Genomic DNA, 19,031 nt, shown 5'->3' on the forward strand with positions numbered 1-19,031 from the left:
ATTTGGTCCGGGAAGGGCTCTTTTGAAGACAGGAATCATGATTTGAGGGGAAGCTGCTAATTAGGTTCAGGTCCATTTGACGTACACCAGGGCCTGTCCTAGTCGCCGTCTCACAGCAGGGCAGCATGGAGGAGTGGGGGTTCTCAGGTGGTCGTGAGTCTCTGTGACGCCTCAAAGTTGCGGTGTGCATGTCCGCTACAATAGTTTTGGGGTGCTATAACTGTTGTGTTCTTGTGGGAGCACAAGTGCAATGGTACAGATATATTATTTCTTGGGTTGATGTGGTTTGTGATGAGGACGGCACCCGCCGCTATGTTTTTGCCATTTGAATTGATGACACCCTAATAAATTGGCAATGTTTCAGCATATTAAATTAGAAATATTAAATATGAGTTAATACTGCCACTTTATAGTATAGTACCTACTTTTTCCACACCAACAATGCAACATCTCCAGTGGGGTTTTTTTTTCTCCTAAAAACTAATCATTTTGGAGTTGGGGGGATTCCGCCTGACTGACATTATGTCAAAAATATGACAAAATACTGCTACTTTATAGTATAGTACATTCTTTTATGCACACCGGCTATGCAATGAATTTGGTCTCCACTTGTGCCACTGATGTCACACCAACACATGAGGGGCATCTCCATTTTGGCAATGAAAAAGGGGTGTTCCAAAGACAACTACTTATTTACCAATTGCTCCAAAAGGGATTGATCTTATTGGAAATTATTTCATTTCCTTGATCAAAAAACATAAAATCAACTTGTTAGTGAAATATGGACTATTAAGACACCATAGCTCTTTTAAGAGACCTGAAAAGACACAGGATGGCATTGAAGTGGACATATCGGTCGATTAATGCACCACTGTCAAATTCAAGGTCTGGGGCCAACTCTGGCCCTCCAAGTCATTTTATGGGGCCCGTGAAAGCAAATAATGTGTGTGAACCTCAATAATTCTTGATCACATCTGTACCAAAATTAACTCTAAATAATATCATTGAGATATTGCCAGCATTTTCTGTTAGCAAACCCATTTTTAAAGTGACTTGAACAATAGTTGAACAAACTACTATCCTTGACTTCTGATTTCAAAATTAGGTATCCATACAATTTGTTCTGTGCATGGAATAATATTATGAGGTGATTTAACATGTATATGGTTTCACAGTTATAAATGGCCTCTAAGTGAACCAGTAACTACAACGTGGCCTGGGACAAAAAATTGTTTGACACCCTTGGATTAATGGATCAAACACATTTTTTACATCTGCATGTTGAGATTTTAATAACAACAAAGTCATATGTGACCGACCGGTACCGCCTCTTAGCCTATATACTGTAAGTGTGTGACACCAGAAGCCAAGTGCGTTAGTCTTCTCGCGAATGTTCATGAACTAGTTCATATTTTGTGTGAACGTGAACTGAACTTAATTAATTTCTGCCTGATGAACGTAACTGAGAACGCGCTCATTCTGGCGTCAAAGAACGGTTTTAGATTGAAAGTTCATTTTCATTCAAGAGTGCCAGGTTTTGTGAGGGACTTCCAGGAAAAATCCATCCGAACACAGTATACTATAAACTGTACGAGCCTTCATATGTCGGAGGAGAAACGCTGCATTTGGCAAATGATTCAGTGCGGACATGGCCGTGATTCATGGCAGGCACCTCGCAGCTGTGTGAGAATGTGAGGTGCGTTCAGGGAGTGAATGTGTTCTTTGTCGGTTCTGTTGTAATACAGTCCCTACATTCATTCATTCTCAATTCCGCTTATCCCGTTCAGGGTCGCGGGGCACTGGACCCTACCCCAGCTGACTTCAGGCGAAAGCCGGACTACAACCTGAACAGTCAGTCGCAGAGCACATATAGACAGCAACAACCATTCACACTCACATTCACACCGTCACTGAGTGGGAAATTATCCCACACTGCCGGCACCAAAGTCAGGCGAATGTACCACTATACCATCAGTGACTCGTAATAGTCCATAATTGTAAACATTTATTAGGCCTATAGTAAAATTATTATTTGTATCAGAATGCTTTAGTTAAAACTCCGTACGATCAACCTGTCATGATATGGACTTTATTTTGTTTTGTAATACATGAATAGATAAAATATTTTGTTAAAATAGTAGGCGGCACGGTGAACGACTGTTCTGAGGACCGGTGTTCAAATCCTGGCCTCGCCTGTGTGGAGTTTGCATGTTCTCCCTGTACCTCTGTGGGTTTTCTCTGGGTACTCCAGTTTCCTCCCACATCCCAAAAACATGCATGGTAGGTTGATTGAAGACGCTAAATTGCCTGTAGGTGTGAATGTGAATGTGAATATTTGTTTGTCTATATGTGCCCTGTGATTGGCTGGCGACCAGTTAATGGTGTACCCCGCCTCTTGCCCAAAGAGAGCTGGGATAGGCTCCAGCACGCCCACGACCCTAGTGAGGAAAAGCAGTACAGAAAATGGATGGATGGATGTTAAAATAGTCAGCTAGAGCTGCGAGGAATACAAAGTTATCAATGTCCTTTCACCATCATTCTTGTCGACTTTGTTGTGTGTTTTTATTTAAATTCATTTAAAAAAAGAACATTCAAGCAGCACGTTTTTTCCTCATGTGTTTGAGATTGTAGGGTGAAAGCTGCAGAGGTTTAATAGTGTGTACTGAATAAGTGCCAACAATTGAAAAATGAAATGGCAGTGTTTTGAGGGTAAAAGCCCATTAGCAACATATTGATAAAAAGCAAAAACGAACTATGAAGTAGTTAATTTTTGGAATGCTGAACGTAGTTAAAAAATTTGAATTATGAACTCTGAACTGAACTAATTAATTTTTTGAACGGTGTATTGAACTTTGAACTAGTTAGCGAAGAAAATGAACTTTCCCAACATTGGTCATCCAGTAGTAGCAGTAGCAGTAGTAACATTAATAACTTCTTCGATTTCATCCCCTCCTGACAGCCAGAGGCGGTGCTACAAGCACTGGAGAGAACAGCAAGCTGTCCAAAAAGGACAGAAACATTGATCAGTTGAACATGTGCATGGTGAAATTTCTCCCTGAAGCCGAATATCGAAGCCGAATATCCTTGACTTTTCATGAGGAGTGAATGCCAGCAAACGTTCATTTAAAATAGTACTTGATCACAGGACTAATTGTAAATTCCCGATTGAGCCTTGCCTTTTTGTACTCTGCTTGTCTGCATAGCAATAATTAGCATATTAGCATTAGCTCCAATTTAAAATAAATCTCTCACAAAGGCCTGGTTACGGTTTAAGTAACAGTTAGAAGGACCATGTAAAGTTTAGTTAGTATACAATTATATACTGTGCTTACAAAGTGACATGTGGTATGTTGTTCATTGGTTGTTGTTATTAGCCACTTGTTTACTGGTTATTATTAGCCACCACTATGTTTATACATGACAATTGTCTCTATATAATATGTACTTTTTGAATCATATAACCTCAGTGGAGTTTTGAAGTTTCTGTGGAATAAATGAAGTCAAGGTGGAATTTGGTCATACTCTTCAGTTATACTCTAAAAATGCTTTTCAGTGAAGGACAAAATCCATTCTCTCACATGACTTCACTTTGGGTCTCCTGAGTGGTTTCAGCTCGGTCTTATAAATGTCACTAAAAAGGTTTTAAGAACAAAAAAAAACATTCTTGCAGTGCCTGGAATATTTGCTTCAGGACTGGATGTCATTGTGGCTCAAATTATAACCAAATGTGCCAATTTCATCATTAGTTTGCAGTTTGTATGCATCTATTTAATGGTGGTTGCTTCTGAAATGGTCGAGCAGGTTTTACATCTTCCATCTAAAGGAGTCATAAGCTGCAATGTAAAGTTTTATTATGCCGGCAGAAAGCTACGCACAACCCCTCACCACCACATGCTTTTATTCTTTTGTTCTGTTTTTTTGGGATAACTCCAACTCAACATGTTAATACTCAACAAGGTGGCTAAATAAACAATAGTTTAATTATCTGAGTCAGAGAAAGGAAAGGAAATTATATGTTTCAAGATTTTCACCATATGTTTATTATCATGGTTATAGTTTGCAGTGGTGCAGTACTGCATGGCATCATAATGAGAGCTGTACAATACAATATTTTGGTTTCCTCAATTTGTTACATGAGAGGAACACAGGCGTGATGCAACATAGTTCTACACCACTGCAAACAACCACAACAACTTGACAGTGGCATTAAAAAGTGAGCGTTATTATCGTTGAGAAGGAAAAATGTTTGATACAGCTTTTGTATCTGATATCATTTCAGGTATATTGCTTAAGTAATAATGTGGCTGGTTTGTGATTAATGCATTTATGGACTTGAACTTTGTTTAATATATATATCTCTGGGTCATTCATCATTACAAGGTTACATAAATATATTCTAAATTCCACAAAATGTTTCACAAAAATAAAAAAAGATGATAGATGAATTTGAACAAATAAGTAGACACAGAGAATACCAGGAAAAGCACTGAAGCACCGACGTGCTCGCCACAGGAAAGATACTTGACACCACTTTATTGCAAAAGCAGACCATGACCAGCTTTTTGTGGGCTTCTAGGTCAGTAGAACATTTAAAGAGACAAAAATGTTCAAGTTTTTTTGTGTCACATGCATCTTGGATGCCCAAAATCCGCTCCCAAACATGTTTCATAAAATATGACGTGCAATAGTATTTCTCCTCTCTGAACTGTCACCTTCCCGTGGTGGAAGAGTTTGTGTGTCCTACTCTTCGTAGGAGCTAAACTGTCTGGATTTCTATGCCTCTGGTGGGAAGACCCAAGACAAACGGGTCCTTAGTGAGGGACCAGACAAAGTATGGCTCAGAAGCCCCCGTGAAGAGGACCAAATATGGAGAGATTTCCCTTGCTCAGACACGGGTCAGTGGGGCCCCCCCCTCTGAAGACAGGCCTGACGCTGTTCGATCTCTGTATGACTGGTGTCAGATTTTGGTTCACATTACCAAAAGTAAATCTAATTCGTTCCCAGTGAGGGTTGGATTCCTCCAAGGCTGCCCTTTATCTCCGATTCTGTTCATAACCTTTATGGGCACAATTTCTAGGTGCAGCCAAGGCATTGAGTGGTCCGGTTTGGTGGCCTCAGTATTGTGTCTATACTTTTTGTAGATGCTCTGGTTCTGTTAGCTTTATCAAGCCGCAATCTTCTTCTCTCGTTGAAGCGGTTCACAGCCCAGTGTGAAGAAGCTTGGATAAGAATCAACAGCTCCAAATCTGAGACCCTGGTCCGCAGCCGGAAAAAAGAAGATTGCCCACTCCAGGATGAGATCCTGCCCCAAGTGGAGGAGCTCAAGTATCTTGGGGTATAGTTCATGAATGAGGGAAGAATGAAGCAGGGGTTTGACAGGCAGAACGGTGTAGCATTTGCAGTGATGTGTACTCTGTATCAGTCTGCCGTGGTAAAGAGGTAGCTGAATCAAAAGGTGAAGGTCTCGATTTGCCGGTCGATATATGTTTCCAGAGCTGTGTGCTGATATCAGTTTCCTCAGAGATAGGGTGTAAAGCTTGGTCATCTGGGAGGGGATGAGAGTAGAGCCTCTGCATCAAGGGGAGCTCAGGCATCTGGTTAGGATGCCTCCTGGACGCCTTCCTGGTGAGGTGTTCTGGGCATGTTTCACCGGGAGGGGACCCGGCAACCCAGGACACGCTGAAAAGGCTATGTTTCCCAGCTGGCATTGGAATGCCACAGGATCTCCCTGGAAGAGCTGGCTGAAGTGGCTTGGGAGTGGAAAGTCTGGGCTTCTCTGCTTAAGCTAATGCCCCTATGACCCAACCCCGGAGAAGCAGAAGAAAATGCATGAATGGGCAATAGCATCTCTATTGAGGGCCATAATAAAATATTATGACAAGATAAAATGTGTTGTCAGTATCGTCCTCACACTCCAGATTTTACATGTGCAGATATGTGATAATAACAAAATACTCGAAGAACAACAGGGTACCAGTCACACTTTTCCTTCCATTGGTTCATAACAGGACTGAAGGAGGCCATCCTGCTACAAGACTGAGCTATGGGTGCCCGCAACTAAGCTACGACGCTCCAAAGAGAAAACCTTTTCAGTATGTGGTATGACCAAAATTTCCCTCGTTCACTTACACTTCATCAGGGTATTGATTTTGGACAGCTAAATCGGCTCATTCTTTCCTCAGTGTAAATTCTGTGAGCATTTGGATGTATCAGAACTGGCCTGTATGCCCATATAACTATTAAAGATGCCTAAAAGTTGACATGTCCAATGAGTATGCAGGCCATGCAAGGAATGTCTTTAGTGTACTGGGATTGTGTACCGGTACTTTATAGCAACATGGGACTGTGTATTATCAAGCCGCAAGACATCCATCCATCCATTATATGTACCGCTTAGCTTCACTAGGGTCGCGGGCATAATGGAGCCTATCCCAGCTATCTGGGAGAGGCGGGGTACACCTTGAACTGGTCGCCAGCCAATCGCAGAGCACACATAAACAAACAACCATTCACACTCACATTCACACCTACAGGCAATTTAGAGTCTTCGATCTACCCAACATGCATGGTTTTGGGATGTGGGAGGAAACCGGAGTGCCCGCAGAAAACCCACGCAGGCACGGGGAGAACATGCAAATTTTAACGCCGGTTCTCAGAACTGTGAGGCAGATGTGCTAACCAGTCATCCACCATGCCGCCAGCTACAAGACAGTGATACAATATAACATAATGCAAGTGTTGCTTGAATCAAAAGGTAAAGTGGCACTAAGCAGATATCCGTGTTTTGTTTCTAAATACATTAAATATGTTTGAAGATAAGTTCTGAAAAAATATGCAAAGACTTATAACAATATAGTGCTGAATTGTTGAGCTAGAATTTAAGCATCTTTTTCACCGTTTGAATTTTCCTGATTTTGTGGGCGGGGATAAAACGCAAACTGTGACGTCACAGGGCTGGGCGTATAGTTTCTAGCACAAGTTCCCTCCCTGACTTCATAACTTCAAACTGATGTTGTTTTGTTTGTTTATGCTGCTCAATTGTGTGTGGCTGTGCTTAGCTTCCATAACAAGGCCCATTTACCACTCCAGCATGCAGTGAGCAAGCTAACGATGGCTACACCCTGAAAATGCATCTTTGCTGGATGCCTCAATTTTACAGAACAGCTCGGTAATGTTATTTAAGATCCCAAAAAATGAGGAAATAAAAAAAGCGATGGATTTACTTTTTGAAGACACACGCAGATGGTGAGCTGAACAGCAACACCACCACCCTACCCTGCAGAACACATTTTACGACGGATAGTTTTGGAAACTTTCACCAGAGACAACATGGCTTTGTGGGTAACTTGATACTAGTGAATAAAAAAGCGATGGATTGACTTTTTGAAGACACGCAGATGGCGAGCTGAACAGTAACACCACCAGCTGACTCTGTAGTGTGCATTTTACAACGGATAGTTTTGTAAACTTTCACCAGAGACAACATGGCTTTGTGGGTAACTTGATACTGGTGAATGGGGCAGTGCCGACTGTCCAACTACCTGGGCTTCCACCTACCGTCCCACTGTCATCCGTTGCCATTTTCGGCCATTTTCGTCTATGACAATGTCACCAACAGTGATGCCGGTAATGCGTTACTCCCCCCCAAAAAAACACCATTTTGCGTAACAAGCAAAGTAATGCATTACTTTATCTGGGAATTGGACTACAATCAGTTCTTCAAACCAACAATAGTTACTTTTGCATCATCAATGTCTCTCAGGTAATTCTAATTTGTTACTGGTGATTCAAACAAAGAACAGTACAGCTGTGCATAAGCAGTTTACCAAGAACTCTCTAGTTTTCAACAAACAGAAGAAAGCAATTGGGAAGTGATTGTGTCTTAACCATGCACAGTGACGGTGCAGTACCACAAAAGTGCGAAGAAATGCACGATTTCACTGTCGGCACACTATTTTTGTTATTTTCCTTTGTAAAAAGTGTATTTGATTGTTGTTACTTTTTTATTTACATATTAAGAATACAGTTTTACTGGCGAGTTAAACTCGCAATGCATTGTGGGTTAATTATCCATACCGAAGTGCACGATCATAAATCAGTCATGGAGGGTAAGGACGGACTCACTGAAGGACTTAAAATACTTCGCTTAAATAATATTTGCAATGAAAAGTGAGAACTCTCAACTTCACCTGGAGTCCGGACTGTGAGCTGGTGGAATGCGCTGCACAGCTGACGTCACATAGTAAGAAAAAAAAAGTTTTCTCGCTCTTCGGATCAAAATTACTGTGGTGGGAGCAATGGTGTGTGCGTGCATGCGTGTCACTCACGTTTACGTACACGCACGCACACAGTTGCCTTCATGGACCACAATTGACATCCAGCCACCCATCCATCCATCCATCCATCCATCCATCAGTTAAGAGTCTCTAGAGAAATGTGCTGAGAATGGTGTGCTTGCTTGTGTTGGCATGTCAAGTCTGCAAGTTGCTCATTTAATATGGCTTAAACTACACCAATATTTAGGTTATTTAGGTTCATGTTGATGACATCATTCTGTAAATTATGTGGCGTACATTACCAAGTAATGGTTATGGTTAAGTTAATGCTTTTTTTGTACTGTGGATCCGTGCTATTCCTGCCACTTGGCAGCTGCTGAAAGTAACTAAAAAGTAACTTTTTTTCTAACTTAGTTACTTTTGTAAGTAATCAGTAAAGTAACTACCGTAAGTTACTTTCTCAAGGTAACTGTGCCAACACTGGTCACCAAACGAGGTTAAGTTGACTTGCGTGCTTGTTTTCATGATTATACTCCACAATAACCATTCAATTATGACGTTGAGCCTCCTAACGTGATTTCCCATTGTGTAAGCTATCACCCCCTCAGTATGTTTGATTCCTTTTGGCGCATTCATTCGACACGCCCACATTGTCTGAGAGCTGAAAGGTGGCCCTTATTATTCAAGTTTTAAAGACTTATTATATTGTATGTACTAAACTAAACACATTTCTTAAAATGTATTCATTCAAATTTGGCAGGCTTGTTAAGATTACTTTTCTCTGTGGTGTGTCAAATTTACATTAAATTTTTTTGGGCCTGTTTTGTGCCACTTTAATTGAGTCAATGATTGTTATGTTTCATGCACATTTTAGGGGAAGGTAACCACCTGAATTGTTTCTATGCAGCTTTACCATTAGCTACAAACAAAGCTAAAATGAGTTCACTACATTAAACTCAACGATGAAAGATTTTATGAACTACCGAGCAACTATTTCTGACATGCGAACTGTGCAAATACACAAAAGCTTAAAGGTGATGTCCCAAACGAGGTGCCAGAGGACAACAGTAGAAAAATAAACAGTGAAAGGGGGGGGGGAGGTGAATGTTTCAAGCAAGACTATGTATCTCATCACTTTTTAGATTCAAGCTCTTCTCAGTCAAATATTTTGAAGCCTCCCATCAACTCATAGATAGATATATTGATTAGGGCTCGACAGTTCACGGCGCGTGTATGAGCAGTAATGACACATTCTTGACAGAGTGACCTATTTATAGCTTGGTAACTCCTTCGGCATAGCACAGTCACAAGCCCAGGCTTTAATACGTATATGTCAGTATTTCTTTCAGAGCGTTTAGGGCTTACATTTAAATAAAGGAGCACACACGCACGCACACGCAGAATGAAAACCTCTCAGAATTTTGCCAGATTCAAGCCTTGAGGTTTGAGGTTGAGTTTACTGGCAGTTGAAGCTTCTTGCATACAATACTCTCTTTCATTTCAATATACACACAAGCAGAGGCCATGACTAGCCCAACCTGCCTAAGGGTGAATGAAGATTAATGAGAAACAGTCGAATAAATCAGCATAGGACAGTGCAAAAAATACTGTATGTTTTTTTCCCCCATAAATACCTGCCATTCTTTTTTACCATTTGGGCCAAAGTGCAATTTAAAAAAATTGAAAATATGTAATGCATCCTTAATATTGCAACATGGAAATGTTATTTATATATATTTTTATTTTATTTTTGGACTTATAAGTTCATCAGTACCATTTTTAAATGGTAAATTTACAATTTTTAAGTGTAATATGGTATACAACAGGTATCTGTCTTCCATTATTCAATTAACGAGAAGAGCAAAAATTCATTTCACTGTTTCAAACATTCTAACAAATACAAATTATCCCAATATTCATAAGGCCAGTTTGTCACTCGGGACAGAAATAATGAATGCAGATGGATAAATATATATTAACAGAACTAATGTGTTTCACACACACAGCTTCACAATTTGTCAAGAGCAAACTTCTTTTCAGAAATATTTTGAGGATGACAGGAACAGACAATTGGTCAACTAATATGTCAACTAATATGTGTGCGTACGTGTAATTCAGGAGTCTGTTTGGTTTATGAGGTAATATGACGAATGTGAGGCATCCAGCACAAATTCATTGGGGAAAGGGCAGAAATGAGTTCAGTAAAGTCAAACACCAAATCAAAACATAAAATGAACTCTTCTCCAACGTTGAATGATAGGACTGATCAGATCTCAGAAGGCAAATGTTTAAAAAGGATGAGTATCTTACCATTTTTCTCCCCCAGACGCCACGTGTTGCTGGACAGTGTATCCAAACTGGGCTTGCTTCGGTCCTTTGATGATCCTGTGTTTTGTTGTGTCAATATTAAAGCAGTCATTGCATCCTGGAAAAAATAAAAGACGAAAATGAAAATGCCTTTCTTTCAGTAACCAAACACAAATTTACCTCTTTATATACTTGTACTCTTTATATACAGTTCCTCTTTATATTTCCCTTCGAATGGTTAAACTGTGGCTGGTCAACAAGGCCATCTCTAAAATATTTACTTTTTATAATCTCAGTTTCAGAGAGTGGTTGCAAACTTTTTACATTAACCCACAGTCTGTCAGGACTTGAGGTTTGAAGGGTTTTGATGGCAGAGTAGCGGTAAGAGTGTGGGAATATTTCAGTGCCATGTTAACCGGCGATGACGTGATGTTGAGCCAGGAGTTGACCAGGAGCCAAATTGACAACTGAGCTGGATGAGGATGTGCAGACTGAAGATGGAATTAATTCAAGGGCTTGTGATCGACTGCTAATGTTAGGGCACTGGTTTTGTTGCGTTAGTGTTTCAAATTGCATGATGGTTCACTTCTTTTTAAACCTGTGTGATGCTTGAAAATGTTAATGAATGAGATGCACAACGCATATGCATAGCAAAATAAATGTTACGATGCCATCCTTAACCCTCATTATAAAGTCCAAATGTTTAAAACGTGTTTTATTCTATTAGAGTGCTTAAGTTATTTTTTTGAATTTTTCTGCTTTTAAATATTATTCATTAATATTTTGAAAAAAAAAAAAAAATACATTCTCTGTTTCGCCCTAACAGTTTTTTAAAAAATATCTGACAGTCATTTATTTGACTCCTGAGAGACTCGTCCCCCTCGTTGATCTGTTTTGTTTACTGAAATTCGTGCTTTCAAATTGTCTTTCTGTTTAGTGACGTAAAATTGTCATGATGTCATGTTAATGAAGAGAGAAGGGAGAAAACGTACAGGAAGCTGCAGCAGATGGACAGAAAGTCAAACCTTCAGACAGGCAGTGAATTTAAAGACAGTTTTTCAAATTAAACAAGTTCACCAGTTTTATTTAATTCAAGTCTAAATTATGTTGATGTGGATGCCAGAAAGAAAAACAAAAGTGTGACCACAAACACATTTTGCAGTATAATGACAATATTTTTATCATTGCAGCATTTACACTAAAACATTTGAGATTTAAATTTACAAGTATTTTTGTAAACTATATTGCTCTTTATAGTAGCCAGGTTTATTTTTATCAAAGGGCTTCACAAGCCAACATTTGACAAAGATCAATGACATCCACCTAACTAAACCCCCTCCCCCAATCATTATCATTATTTGTCACTTCCTGTCAAAGTATACACACATTTGATCACCAGTGAATTGACTGCTTTCAAACTTAGCCTCGCATTTGGTCCCTCCACAGCAATATCCGACAATTCATTCTCCACCGTGAGAAACACGTTTTCAGGCCACAACACAGGGTGCTCCGCGCGCAAATGTTTTGGAGCGGTAAAATGGCCCCCACACCCAGCCTAACCCAATGTCCTCCCATCGGATATGCATGCTCTGGCGCCGACACTGATCTGAATTATTGGTGATGTCTGCCATTTTTATTTTTTTTTTTGCTTGAAAACCTGCCCCTGAAAATTTTGAATGTTAGAATCGTACAGTACTTACTTAGCCTGTAGAGTAAACGAAAGTTTTTGTATGCTGAATGTTTGATTCTTGGATGGATTAATTCATTAGTCTGTATTATCTCCAGTGGAAGAATTTGTATCAAAATATGAAAAAAATTGTAGGTTGATCAGTGTCACAGAACGCATTGTGCTCAACCGCAACGTTTCACTCTATTTGTTGTGTCTTAGCAGTGTAATGATGATGATGTACTAATGAACACACGTGAACACCTTGGAAATGTATTTATATATTTTTCTTTCATTGTTTCACCATCGGCGGCACGGTGGCCGACTGGTTAGAGCGTCAGCCTCACAGTTCTGAGGGTTCGATCCCCGTGGAGTTTGCATGTTCTCCCCGTGCCTGCGTGGGTTTTCTCCGGGCACTCCGGTTTCCTCCCACATCCCAAAAACATGCATGAATTGGAGACTCTAAATTGAATGCGAGTGCGAATGGTTGTTTGTTTGTATGTGCCCTGCGATTGGCTGGCAACCAGTTCAGGGTGTACCCCGCCTCCTGCCCGATGACAGCTGGGATAGGCTCCAGCACTCCCGCGACCCTACTGAGGAGAAGCGGCTCAGAAAATGGATGGATGGATGTTTCACCATCTCATTTCATACGAAACGGAACCTACAGGGACGGACAGAGGAGAGGGATAAATTAAAATAGACACACAGGTTTGTCAGTTTTGCTTAAATGCGGAGATATGTAATATGTGAGTTAACAATAGTACGCTTTTTCTCTGTGGCTTCTCCAGAGAACTCAAAGTATTGTGATATCACTGTTTAACAATTCAGCTACAGTATATACAGTAAATGACAGTCCAGGGACAAAAACAAAAATTTCAGATTTGTATGTATGCATAAAATACAGCGTAGTCTGGCATATACTGTGCTCACTGGTATAACCACATGTTGTGGTGTGCAAACCAGAACAACTGGAACTAAACTCGATTACATTTCTTCAGTACATACTGTATGCACACAATCATTCCCACACTATTCTACAATGATCTTTGGAGTGCTGCAGTAATGTCAATGATGTGCTCAGTTTCAGCCAGCAATGTTTGAAAAACACAACAAAGTTCAACCGTACAGAAAACTTTGAGAACTCAAAAGCACTTGGGTTTTGCTGGTGTGGTTGCAGATCAAGGCAAATGTGTTTTCTCCATCGTGAGCTGTCACTCACATCAGCTGACAGCTTTACGGGGGGTAGAAAAGAGCAGTGAGCCTGTTTTTCATCAAAAGGCCAGACACAGAATAAAATGTTTTAAAGATTTCACATGACACACATAAGCGCCATGCAGACATTTTGCATTTGCATCTGAAGACTTTTTGAAGAATTGAGATTTTACATTGGTCTGTGAAGAGGTGGAAAACATAACCAACAACTACCCTGTGCTGCGCTCAGTCCAGCTCATCTGTCATCGCCTTTATCTGCTGCTGATCTTTCACTGGTTGCCAGACCCTTTCTATCTCCAGTGCTGATAAAAAGCCAAGGATACTACTGACTTTTACAGTTGAAATGACAATACATGAACTTACACTGGATACTGCTACATTGCACATTGAGTCAAACTACAGAACAGCAATGTATATAAGAGAATCTTAGATTTTTGATGAAGGGAGATGAATCCCAACATTTTCTCAATGTTCAGTGACGCAATTGAGTAGGGAGCACAACAGCTTCTCATCTGGCTTAACAACCAAAACCTCTCCATTGTTACATCTCAGCAGTTCTTTTCCACACACTGTGGGGCTTATTCAATCACTCACCCACATGCTAAATATCTCAGGTCTCTCTCCCCATAAGTGAGCCTTTTTTCTCTACTCGGGGGTCTTTATGTGGAATGCAAACAACAAAATGAAGGAATGGAAATGTGCAAGTCAAATTAAACTATAACAGATTTGAGCAGGAGGAACATGGTATTTTGTATTGATTATTAATGTAGCCAATCAATAATAACTGATCACATATTTGTGTGTCTGTCCGCTTGATGCCAAAATTATGGGGTTCATTTTCTCTGAGTCTACATTAAGGGAAGCAGGGACAGTGTACCATCAAATTGCACTTTCTGATATGTACAAACCAAATGTTCTGAAATGTGTGTTTGATAGAATACTATGTTGTAACAATGCATTTGTAAGGAAATCCTCTGAGTACACAAGCCGCATTTTCCAGTGAAGGAGGCGCCGCCAACATCGCACTGCCTTCCTCAAAAGGTGCAGCATTCAGCAAAGCTTATTTCTTGTTCTCACCACACTCCGGCCTTTAAATCAACCTTGCATATCCAGAATCTAGACAAATGGCTTAACATAGTGTTCCCCAATATTTTCAGGTTGCAATGCAGCTGTTGCCGACAAACGGAAAGAGGCGTCTTAAGTTTAGAATAGCAAAGTGAAGATTTCACACATTTACATTGGAGCAATACACATCACTTGTGCTGCTCATTTCTCAAATACATATGATTGGGCATCATTTAAAAGAGAATTAAAATGGCTTTCCAACTGTATAAAATGCAAAGGCAATAGGCAATGTTACAACAGACAACTGATCTACTAAACACAAATGTGTGACCTTTCTTTTACCTGTTATATTTAAGGCATAAGAGTGATGCAATTGTGATTGTAAAATAAACATGTATAAATATACTTGCCTTTGTGTATGTTATGTATGTACTTTATCTCTAACTTCCTGTGTCTGTTGTCTCTCTGTCCAAAGACACATTGCATGCAGACCCTTTTGACTATTTGAATTGCATAGTGTCATGGCCCTGTGCTTCAAGTTGTTTTTCTTTGTGTTGCAGTGTCTGGGTGGGCGTGGACATCGGTGATGCACCTGTCATGCATTGTAATCATCAGCCTTTTTAAGGGGCACCGTGACAGTGTGTGGACGTCGGAATATTCACTCGTTTTTGCCGCCGTTCTGACCGCTGTCCAAATTTAGGCTAAATACGATTATATTTGTCGTGTCTCCCTGCGTTATCTGTTTTTGATTCTCTCTGGTTGTGAGTTCCTTTTGTTTTGTATGTCTCGCCATCACATGCCATGCCATTTAAGTAAAATTGTTCGGACCTCTGACCCGGAGTCTATTTTTTGGGATCTACCCTTACGCCATTGCCGATCGTGACACATAGAGGACTGGGTTTTGAGCTTTGGGTTGTGACATGACCAGGAAAAATAATCTGAGTAATTCCCTTAATCTATGTTGCTGCACTAAATAGATAGTTACAATTATAATTCTTTATTGAGGCTAAATAATGAATCACTAATTACGTTTCATTTATTGTCCCATTGTCACTGTAAAAGAAATTGGACTTTAAAAAACCTTGCCATGCAGCAAAGTACTGTAGTTTTCCTGATATGTAACCTACCTAACATGGAAGGAAGAAACCATTAAATATTGTAGCTAGATGAAGGTGCATCTCACATTCTGAAATAATAATATATTGTAATTGTGCTATTTCAGCTAAGTGATGACAAAAGATTTTTGGAAATGGCAGAGCATATAATCCTGTTTAACATGATTGGGTGAAAGGTTTCCCACTCTCTGGTCTTCCTCATCTGGCAAGCTGTGCAGCTGTGCAACAGTTTTTAAAGACTGCGTCATCTGAACAGATGTTTGTTACAATTTGCATTTCTTAGATAAGATTTAGACATGTCAGTATTATAAACAAACAAAGAAAAACAAACATCTACTTCCATGGATCCTTTGCAAGTATTTGGAAACCTCACTCTCAGCATATTATATGATTGGCAGCTGTTCAGTCTATAAGCCATTGATGTTTGTCAATCAATTTACAGATAGTCATGGTTGTCACACACGACACAAATGTAGTCAGTTTAGTTTACTTGGTTTCACAAAATCTCCACTAAAATAAATAGGCATGATTATCTCACAGGCATCACTGTGATCTCTTCATGTAAATATTGACACATTCTCTACATGCTCATTTCCTGTTGTATGAAGACTTCTCATGTCAAACTGGTGTCTGATCTCACTCTCGAACTGAAGTTTATGTTTATCAAGAAACAATAAATACTTCACAAAAAAAAGGAAAATCGGGGGAAAACTGCACATGAAAAAAATGCATACAAATCCAGTCACCTTGAAAGTTTTGTGTAGATTCAATAACTTTTATGTCATAACCTCTCTTGAGGTGTTTTTCTTTTGGCAGTAAGACTAGAAGACCGGTGAGTACTTTATGCATAGAGACAGGATTTTCCAGAGGAACAATAATGTGCTACCATGAACTAAGTGAAAGCTTAGACATGGACAGGAAAAAGTAAGACCAAGTGAAAATATGAGAATGGATGGGGATTCCAGTTTCCATTTCAAGCTGCTAAAGTGGCAATGCAATTTAATATTCCAAGAAATGTCAGCATGTGTTAAATGTAAGGTCAGGGTCTTGTTGAATTTCCTGTGTACCTGCTTTCATGCCCAAACAAATAAACCTAAAGCCGGTACTGACGGTGTGACCCACATTAGTCCAGTGCTGCCTTTGGCCCAAAATCAAGCTGTAGGAGCTCTACCACAAACCCAATGATGCAAAGCAGGCACTGGAGTTCATTGTCACTTACATCAGAAATGCACAATTGCGTTACAGTATGCTTGAACATTAAGCATATGGTTCACAGCTTTTTCTGTTGTTTAGTGGATATTTACTTCCTGTCCTGGGATGTCTATGTGGGTGTACATGCTCATGACATAAGACATTAATAGACATTAATCTTGAAATCTACAGGGTGCACAGTTTTTTCCATTAGGTTTTCTATTTCAGTGGTTTTCTCTGGGGAAAAAAAACAGTGGACAACACTTTGAATTAAACATCTTGGCACCTTATATTACTATTAATGTACGCCAAGGTCAATACTTTGAGAAATGGCGTATCTGAAACCAGATTTTCCTGACACACAACAGCCAACTGTGCTTTGCTTCAGAGGTTATTAACCCCGTGAACCAGCAAAAGACTATTCGGCCGTTCTACCCTAGTTTCATCACAAACAGCCTCAAACCCAAATGCAAGAATAGGTCAAATGCTATTTGCCATTGCCACCATCACAACACTACGACCATCAACATCCAAAACACATTCCACATCATTTAGTTCTGATTAGGGATTGCCCTAAAAAAAAAAAACAATTGCCACAGGGGAATATAATGTCTGCTTTGTAATGACATAAAAGTAATAATTTGTACCTTTATTTAATTGCTATACTGTAATAAGATGAAAATACATTTTTAAGGGATGGTAAAATAAGATTAATGATGTTTTCAAATTTACGATCTACTGTCGAAATGAAGATGATAGCACGCAGCAGTAGCTCAGGTCCTGATGACAAACAGATAAGTACCGGTATTTCTTTTCCCTCAAAAAAAAAAAAAAAAAACATGGCAAAGTGTGTGGTGACAGGCTGTGAGGAAATCAGAAAAGAACAGGAAAACACACTGGCTGTGAGGTTGGAGGAAGCTAAGTGAGGTAGAAAGATTGCTGGAGGACTGGCTTGCTTACAGAAATGAAGGGAAGACAACTCTAAAAAGAGAGTGAGCGAAAGTGGTGTGACATCACATGAAAAGTGTCTATTTGACTTTCAGAAGGTAAAAATCGTCTGAGCGTGAGAACTTGATGCCTCCCTCAGACGATACTGTATGTTCTCACTTGATGTTATCTAATGGGAGCATCAAACCATCAACCCCAGAATACACAAAGAGTGGACTCAAATACAGAATCACTCTCGTTTGATGACTATATCTGACAAAACAACCATCCTCCCACTACATACAGCATCCTCTCCTTTTCCGCATACTGAGGAAGGTCAGATTCTCCCTCCCTGTGGCACAATTCCAGTCCCGAGTTCCCACAAATTCCAAAATCAAGCTAACTATTTAGCAAAGCGAATTCTTATCTTCTACTCTTCAAGTTTTGCATTGTTTACTAAATGTTGGGAGTAAAATTTCTTCGAATTAATGTTGTCGACCTAAATGTGGATCAACACTGACTCTATTTCAAAGAAATGGGATAACACTTCAAATGGAAAGTAGCGAGAATGTATGGATAGTGTTGTATTAACCACTACTGCTACAGTACAAATTCAGATGTCAACTGTGGCATTGCATAAAGGTCTTGTGTTCTAAAAGTAAATATGTGTAGATGGCTTTTTGCTATGTGCTTAAATTCATTTCACACTGTTTGTCTTTTACTGTGTCTTTATGTGTTACTGTTACAGTGATTTCACTGGTAATTGACCACAGTTCTGGCTGAGAACCAGGATCTACACTGTCACTGGAAACTTGACTGTGAGAAGAGCATCTACTTTCTTTCTGTGCCGAGACGTCTGCTTCCAATGAGACAGGGTACCTCTGTCGACGTGAAACGGTCAATATACTATGAGTACTCTCTGCACTCTCACCCCTCCTGCCACCATGATACAAGGTCAAGATGTCAGAAAATGATGCTATTCACGTTAACAGCCATTCATTCATAGAAGATAGTAAATACTATTCTTAAAATACATTGCATTTACTGTAAACACAGCAAGATTAATAATTTCTGATTCAGGAGCAAAGGTATTTACGTTATCCACCGTAGTTTTAAAAAGTTTTTCAATTTATCTACATACACATAAACTTCACAAGCAAAACAATGTCAATGTTTGCAGTTTGAATTTGTAAACCAAAACAACAACAACAAACAATCACAGCACCACAATTAAGCTATTAAAATATATTACATTGATAAGAAGTAATGACA

General features: G+C 39.6%; 1 protein-coding gene across 1 annotated transcript in view; it reads right to left on the reverse strand.

Moving 5' to 3' along the window:
- itga11a (integrin, alpha 11a) overlaps positions 1-19,031 on the reverse strand; it is a 71,429-nt gene that overhangs the window by 52,226 nt on the left and 172 nt on the right. The window contains exon 2 of the mRNA XM_061670402.1: positions 10,587-10,701. Coding sequence (XP_061526386.1) covers positions 10,587-10,701 — 115 coding nt within the window. The remainder of the gene's footprint in view (positions 1-10,586; positions 10,702-19,031) is intronic.

Source organism: Phycodurus eques, chromosome 2, assembly GCF_024500275.1.
Source record: "Phycodurus eques isolate BA_2022a chromosome 2, UOR_Pequ_1.1, whole genome shotgun sequence".
NCBI lineage: Eukaryota > Metazoa > Chordata > Actinopteri > Syngnathiformes > Syngnathidae > Phycodurus > Phycodurus eques.